This window comes from Convolutriloba macropyga, chromosome 12, assembly GCF_964194025.1.
Source record: "Convolutriloba macropyga chromosome 12, txConMacr16.3, whole genome shotgun sequence".
NCBI lineage: Eukaryota > Metazoa > Xenacoelomorpha > Acoela > Convolutidae > Convolutriloba > Convolutriloba macropyga.
In genome coordinates, this window is record NC_134479.1 from 35953269 (window position 1) to 35961451 (window position 8183).

The 8183-nt window shown below is 33.9% G+C and overlaps 1 protein-coding gene across 1 annotated transcript; it reads left to right on the forward strand.

The window, feature by feature from the left end:
* Positions 1-517: 517 nt before the first annotated feature.
* Positions 518-8122, forward strand: LOC142351248 (putative transporter SVOPL). Its single transcript, XM_075403395.1, has 2 exons — positions 518-1362; positions 6580-8122. Exons 1-2 carry the CDS (start codon positions 858-860, stop codon positions 7608-7610), a joined length of 1536 nt encoding a protein of 511 aa, XP_075259510.1. The 5' UTR covers positions 518-857; the 3' UTR covers positions 7611-8122.
* Positions 8123-8183: the final 61 nt, after the last annotated feature.

Below are 8183 nucleotides of genomic sequence, written 5' to 3' on the forward strand. Positions count from 1 at the left end.
AAAATCCTGTCCAATATTATTCAATTAATTAGGTGAATTGATATCTGTTTTACTTGATCATTTTAAAATAACATTATTACTGCACCATTTACAAACGTTGAGAAAAAGTTAAGTTATTATGTTCATATATTTGATTGTTATCTGTTGCCTGATGATCATAAAATTACATAATAAAAGCGAAAATTAAAAACTGAGAAAAAGAGCCGAACCTCTACATTTACGAGAAACACAAATATGTTTTTTATGTATGGTTGTTATTGACATTCCAAAGCATGAAAAATAAATCGTGAGTTATTCTCCTAAATTCACAATATTTTAATGAAAAGAAGCTGTTGAAAATTGGGTGTCAAAACCATATGGTTATATTGGATTATATTTGCTTTTAATCAGTTATTTTTGAGATGATGGTAAAGACTTTACATGTAAGCAGTTGGCGCAGCGTCACACAGAAGCATAAGTATGAGCACGTTTTTGCATGTTTCTTGCGGCAAGTTATTAGTTATAAAGACTTATAAAATAATAAAACATTGTTAAACTATAACAATCTACGTTTGCGCATGCGATTAATTGAATTCTTTTTTCGTTAGCATAAAATTTTGGTTTTACAACTTTGCAGTTTTTACAGAGTTTTTTCTGACTTTCTAATTAAAAACAGGCTCAACAAATTAAATCGATCATTTTGATGAGTTTTTGGTGTTCGACTTATAATCCCTTACTCTTGTTTCTTGTTACGCGTGCATTCAAAACAAAAAATTTGAGTTGGAGGGAGAAAATGAACTAAATTTTGCACACTTAAACTTGTTTAACTTTTATCTTTGACCGCGTCAGTAATTTACTAACAATAATTACGACACAGAATGAGTAAAATCAAAGAAGAAAAAGACAATCTTATTTTACCGGAAGACCACAATTACGGTTCTGTCACTCAAAAAGAAGCGAAATTGCCGTCTCCAAAAAATCCACCAACAAATCCACCAGACAATCCACCTTTGCCACCGCAATGCACGACTTCCGACGTGATCAACTTCATTGGGTTTGGCAAATATCAGATTATCATTCTGTTTGTAATGTTTATGGGATTTTGCTGCGAACACGCTCTTCTGGACATGATTCCAGTTTTGTCGACCAGACTTTACGTAGAGCTTGATTTAACGCCCGAGCTGGAATCAACATTGGGAACGGTTACCTTTTTTGGCCTGACTTTCAGTATAATTATAAACGGTTTCTTGGCCAACAAGTTTGGACGCAAAACGAGCACCATTGCCAGTTCAGTCTGGATGATTTTTTGGAGTATTCTCTGCAGCGTTTCCTGGAATGACGCTTCGCTAATTGCGTTCAGGTTCATGTTTTCGTTCGGAGGCGGTAAGAAATTTGTTTCGCTATACTTAACTCTGATAATATTCATAATCTGGTTTATTTCATTTCTCCTGAGCGGTTATACAAAAAATAAGGGTAACATTCTAACATGAACTCAATGGTTATTTTTAATTCCAATTCTTTTAAGGCTATGAACACTGATTTCCTCTGTTAATCTTGGTTGAAGCGATTTCGTTCTTTTTGACCGAATGCTTTCTTTTTCTTTACCTGTTGTTAGACAATCAAGGCAACTAATTACAAACTGGTTTCTCAGTACTTCAATATTTTTTGAAGAAAACAAAAATACGACATTCCTCAACAGGGTAAATTTTTTTTACGTAGTAACCAAGTCCCATCCCATTTTAATATAAAATATCCCAAAGATCTGTTCTCATTTTAACCTAACAGAATCGAAAGTAGCTTTGCTGCTGGCCTCATATACTAAAAACCAGAGCTAATATTGGTTGGGTATAAACTTTGTACTTCGTTAAAATTTACTTTGTGTCGTTAAAATGGATCTCAGTTGATAGAAAAAGTGTTACCTGTCAGCCAAACAAGATTTCGTGAAAACATTGTACACAAAAGAGAGAATCTTCATTGTTCCGACCCACTTTAGTGGGGGAGGAACTATATACTCAAATGGGTTTTTTTTGTTCAGACAATTTTTGCCGGTCGATATAATCATCGTAGAGAATTGTGAGTGGTATCATTAGAAAGCCCGTCCAGCGTAGAATAAGGAATTAAAAAGATTTTTTGATTTTCAATTTTTAAAGGGAGTTACCGAGGTTCAAATTTTGTGAATAGCAGACAATATTACCTTGTTTTAATTCACATTTTCCGTATTTTTTCCCAAATTTTCGTTTTTTTTTTAGTAAAATATGTTAAAATTGTTAATGGTAGTGTACTTTATTTTGTCTCTAAAGATAGGGTAGGGTTGCTGAAATGTTCGATTTGTGTTTTTGACTAGAATAAAGGCTAATTTTTTTCATAGTTCTGACTTTTTTCCGTCAAAAATGGGAGCAAATACGCTTTTTAGCCAACTTTCTTCGATTTTGCTGAAAGTGGTCACCTTGAAATTAAATTCATATTCTTTGTATGCTCCAAAAAGAACTAGTGTTACTCCTGTCGGCCTTAACGGTCTTCTGGAATTATAATACTGCGAATTTTTGGCTATTTTGAACTCAATAAACATAAAAAGATCATGATTTCTTTTTGATATAATAGAAAATTCTGTTTAAAACTCAATCTATTTCGCCACCACTTGAACGTATGTGTGTATTTTTGGTCGCGCAGCAATATCAAGGCTGATCTTGATCTGACCATGGATCCTTACGGTTAAACAAGTCTTGGATTTTAATGAGGCGCTGCCTTTCTTTAAAAAAATATTTGCGCATTTATAGTTTTTTATATAAATTAAAGTCAATAATATTAAACCAGGACTCAATTATTGACAATCTTATTTACAAGAAACGCCCAATGATAGAGGACCTATGATTTCATAGTAAAGCTTTTCGTTTTTATGGCTGAACAGTTGTTTTCGTAAAATTTAATGGACTTCCTATGTTTTGCTGTCATTTGTTATGCTTTTTGCAGTCCAATAACTTAGTCTCTCCAATCAAAGAGCCAATTTTTTTTCAAGAAATACAATTGAACCTAGACATAGTTTTCAGTTGTTATCTAATGTCTCTTATGAATGTGAATTCATTTGTTTTTAAGAAAACGTCGTTGAATTTTTGAACTTTTGAACTAATTTATCTTACTTATCTCAACTTCAGGCGTATTCTCAGTAAAAACAGGAAAAACCCGTTTCCTCCGAGTTGTGTACTATTGTTTCTAAGGTTTTATAATTAACTGAAAGTTTCTTGGTTTTGATACATCGAGTTTTGAATTTTTTTAATTTGAGCATAATTGAATATTTTTAAGTTCATTTTCTTTCCTTGTCCAATTATCACATTGAGAAAGAATTATTCCCAATTAAAAGACAGGATAATTAGGAACAAAGCACAGGCGTTGAGAAAAGGCGTATCTGAAAATGTTAATTGTTTTTATTGAATATTTTATGCTTTTTGGCTGAGACACAGTTCTCTCGCAAAAGTTTGTGGATTTTTTTTTATATTTGCCTATGTTTGTCTTTCTTCTTGTTGTTGTACGACATATACCTGATAATGATAAGTCTCAATGGCATTCCCGGGACGTATAATTGAAACTTTTCAAAGACTTCGGTTTATAGCTATTTGTTTTGTTAATTTCAATTTAACTTTTTTTAAAAGAAATTTTTTCAACTCTCCCGTTTTTGCTTATTTTTGTCATCAAGCAATCAACCTCACTAATAAAAAGTCTCAACTACTTTTATTAATTGAAAGATTATTTTCCTGATTGGTTATATGTTCTGACTGATGACTTCGATCATTTAGTTTCATTAATAAATTTCGATATTTCCATACTGTTCAAATTTTGGGTCTGTTTTTGTTGTGATCTCTACGTAGTCCTTTCATAAGGAAGTACCGTTGATGCTAAGATGAAAAGCAGGTGATTATTTTCAGTTCTTGCAAATAACAACCGGAAATTATTGTGCCCTGAACACATTGATGTTGTAAAACTGTTTGTCAAGTTTGGGCATCTGCCTTTGTTTTGAATTTGTAGTCTTGTAACTTAGTCTCGTCAATATCCACCGCAATTGACTTTTTGAGGTGTTGCAAACTAATTAATGGAAATTTTGAATTCCTATGTCCGTTACGGCTTTTGAAATCTTTGTTTTCAAAAACATGTTTGGACTTTTGAGCTTCGCTTTTTTTTAAATCAATTTTTGGTCGATTTGAAGCTTGGTCTCTGTAAAGACAGATAAGAACGCGTTTCCAGTGAGCGATACTTTATTCTTTTACGGCTTTAGTTTCAATCGTTTGTTTCTTGGCTCTGTAATTACTCTTACTAAAAGATTTTATGAAATGTTTGAGATTATAAATTTGTACATTTTAAAGGATTTTTGTTTTCTTTTTAAATTAAAACATTAGTGGTAGGTCGCACTGGCTTTGGACTATTGTGTAATATGAAAATTTTGATGCTCTTAGTGACAGATTTATGGTTTTAACTGCTTCACAGCAATTTTTGCGCAAAATTTGCTTAAAAGTTTTTGTTTTGACGGTATTTTTTCTTCTTTTTGTAGTGGTATGACCTATACTGGATAATGACAGGTCTCAATGGCTTTCCATGAAGACATAAATGACCACGTCATTGTTTTCAGTTATTTTTTTTTTATATTAATCACTTTGTGTAGTTTGTTTTCAAAAATGGAAACGTATTTTTGAACTTCGCACCTTTTTCCTTTTTGCTCTTTTTTGTCGACCTGCTCCCCGCATTGAGGACAGGTAAAAAAAGCTATACCTGTCAAAAAAACTATACTTCAATAGAAAAGATTTTGGACCTGTCCTCAATGCAACCTATACCTGTCAAAAAGCCGTGTAACAGGTCGACCAAAAGGAGCAAAAAGGTGCGAAGTTCAAAAATAAGTTTCCTTTTTTAAAAACAAGTTATACAAAGTGATTAATATAAAAAAACAATAACTACAAACAATGATGTGTTCATTTAACTGAAAACAAGGGAGTGTTCAATGAAGTGTTCATTTTTGTTGCATTGAGGACAGGTCCAAAATCTTTCTAATGAAGTATAGCTTTTTGTTGTTTTGTTTAGGTTTTATCTGATGTGAGTTTGATTTGGTTGTTAATTTTTTAATATAGAGATCGAACATTGAGGACAGGTCCAAAGTCTTTTCTAATGAAGTATAGCTTTTTAAATTTTTTTACGTTTTATCTGATGTGAATTTGATTTTGTTGTTAATTTTTTAATATAGCGATCGAGTTTTGGTCGTAATTAATGTTTGTTAATTGACTTTTTTATTGTATTTTCTAGAAGTCCTATTAACAACAGCTCCATCGGCCCTCTAGCATGGCTTTATGGTATCGCATTTGTGGTTTATTGAACGATATGTATGTTTTTCAAGTTCTCGCTTTCATTTGGTAGCCAATTAAGCCAAGAGTGTGGATGAGCGGGGTCGGAACATTATGTGCGTACGCACATTAACGAGCCTCCTTGTTTAGATAAACAATCAAACGGAGTCACGCTTTGGACAAAAATAATTTGATAATTAAAATGATTTAAGTTCACTTCCGCTATTGAAAAATTATCTATCAGCCAAATTAACAAGCAGTGGAAAACAAAGCACTAACAACTAACTTCTGGCAAAGTGCTCTCAAGCGGCAAGCAAGCGGTTGGCTTCGGTAGAAGCCAGTTGGGGCTTAGGGATTCTAGCATCAGAGGGTGGGGTGGAGCAGAGTGGGCTTGGGGTTAAGCAAGGAGGTATGGTTTGGAGGGTCTGATAAGAGGGGGTACAAATGGCTAGAGTCGTACAAAATCATGATGAAGAAGAGGGTGGTCTGGGCAATGAATAGCATTTTTAGAGACTAGTAAGGATCTAAAAGAGCTGCTCAGCCACCCAATGCGTTCCCCAAATTAGCTGTTTTTGATGAAGAAGGGTCAGACAAAATCGCTCCAGCAAAAAATCATTTTCAAAGACTAAAATATTTGCTACAAACTTCGTTTGCGTGCAATTTAACAAGAAAGGCGAAATGATAACCCTTCATCAATGTTAACATGGATATATAATCCGTTTTGCATCAAATTTTTCGGGCGTATTTTTATACAAGAAGAATTAAATAAATTTCCTCATCTAACTTACGCAATTACTGGTGCATTTCCGAAGCAACGAAGTTTTAAGTCTTTTTCAGGCATTACATTTTCGAAAGTGATGCAAGCCTAGGAACCAAATCAGAATTATTATAATTTATCAAGAACAGTATATTGACGGTAATTTGGTAAGGTGGATACAGGCATTCCTCAACAGTCAAAGACTTCTATCAATGTCATAGAAGTAAATTTTTTGGCAAAATAACCTGATAGATCTTACCAGGAGTGTTAGTATTTAATAAAACATCTTAAAAGTACGTAATGTTTCTGGTACCAAAGTATATTGGCACGTACCAAAGAGGCATGGACGTCAATTGCGGTTGGCAATCATGTTAGCTTAATATCGGAAGTTAACTACGCCATTATGATTATAAGCATAGCTAAGAGTTAGCATACTACGAAGTTGGAAATGATAGTTTGTCTGAAGTAAAACACGGTAGTAGATATTGTACTGTTTTTTTAAGTACTGCCTTCTATTTGCAGGTTGTATGCACGTGTTCCAACCTCACATATATGAAGCATTCCCTCCAAATTTGATCTGGGTTGCTTTACTGATCTCACATTACATCGGAGAAGGCTCCGGACGACTGCTCACATACATTCTGGGATTAGCCATTTTCTCGACAAACGATCACGAAAACACCTGGAGGCTCTATATAATTATTCTTTCCCTACCGGCTGCTGTTTTCATAGTTTCAGCTTTATTATTTTTGGACGAATCGCCGAGGTATTTAGTATCTAAAGGACAAAATGAAAAGGCTTTGGCGGTTTTGCATAAAATTGCCAAAACGAACAGCAAGCAACTTCCAGAAATCGAAAAACTGGAGCTTGAACCCGAGCTTGGTGCGTTGCAAGAGGATAAAACTTCATTTTGGGAAAAATTGAAAAGCGTCGTTCAAACTTGGGATATTCTTAGAGGAATGACTTGTATTGTTATGATCGGAATCTCTTGTAAATATATTACAAATCAGATGGGACTGGTGGCCACTGAACTGGTTTTTATGAGTGGTCAGAGTGACACAACGTATTGCGACGGAACTGAAGAAAATACTTACTTTTTGGACACTCAAGATTATTTCATCCTCAGTATTTTCACGCTAGTTACTATTCTAGCCCAAACCCTGGCTATAATTCCAACGTATAGAATTAATTTCGATTTCAAAATATCTACTGTAATCTTTTTGGCAGTTTCAATTTGCCTGGTAGCGTTTTTGTACGCGTGTCCCGAAGTTTGGGTGGCTTTGTTAATTTTTTCAATTGTTCAGGTTATAAGTGTAGTTCTTGAACTGAACATGAGCATTCACTTATCTGGGTTACTGCCTACTAATACTAGGAGTGCTGTTTATGGAATGACAACGTTCATTATGTACTTACCACTTTCAGCGAGTCCCTATCTGATTCAGGTTTTGTCGAAAGAATCTCAGCACTACGTAACAACTACGACTATTTCGTTCATCGGTTTTGGATTCATCGGAGCGTTGCTACTACCGCGGAAGATATATCACAATAAATGACCCCATGCACAATTAGTTAAAATTTTGTGAAATATAATCGGTAATAAATTAGCATCAACTTGTCGTTTTATCAATTCAGAATTTATTTTCATTTTGAGTACAAATAATTTCTCCGATAACGTAGGCAAAAGTAAAATGACTATGCGAAAAGCTCTAGGCAAAACTCTATACAAAACAAAATTTCCGTCGACGTACTTTGCGTTAAATGCCAGACGACTTTTTAGCTTCAAAAAAGTGAAGCATTTGAGGTGATGTTAATTGCTTCATCATGTCACTTAAACCGTACACTTCAAAGAACCATAGAGGTCCAAATACATTCAGAAATGTCAATTGTTCAAGATTTCTAGCAAGTCAAAACAACGAATTGTTGGTCCTTTACAGCCGGTAAAAATATGGTCAAAACAAAAATGAATTAAAACAGAGGTACATTACACGTAAAACAGTTCCGGGAAGAAAAGAACAAAATCTAGGAGATCGATTTTTGGACACAGTTGTAAGATTTTACAAAGTAATTTTCCTTTTTAATATACCACATTAGGCTTATTTTGGTGATATAATTACAAATTATTGATA

Bases quoted from the DNA above. Each gene is read 5' to 3' on its own strand.
- LOC142351248 (XM_075403395.1), top strand. From the start codon at position 858: ATGAGTAAAATCAAAGAAGAAAAAGACAATCTTATTTTACCGGAAGAC. The intron at 1,363-6,579 runs GTAAGAAATTTG...TTCTATTTGCAG, and splicing joins CATGTTTTCGTTCGGAGGCG to GTTGTATGCACGTGTTCCAA.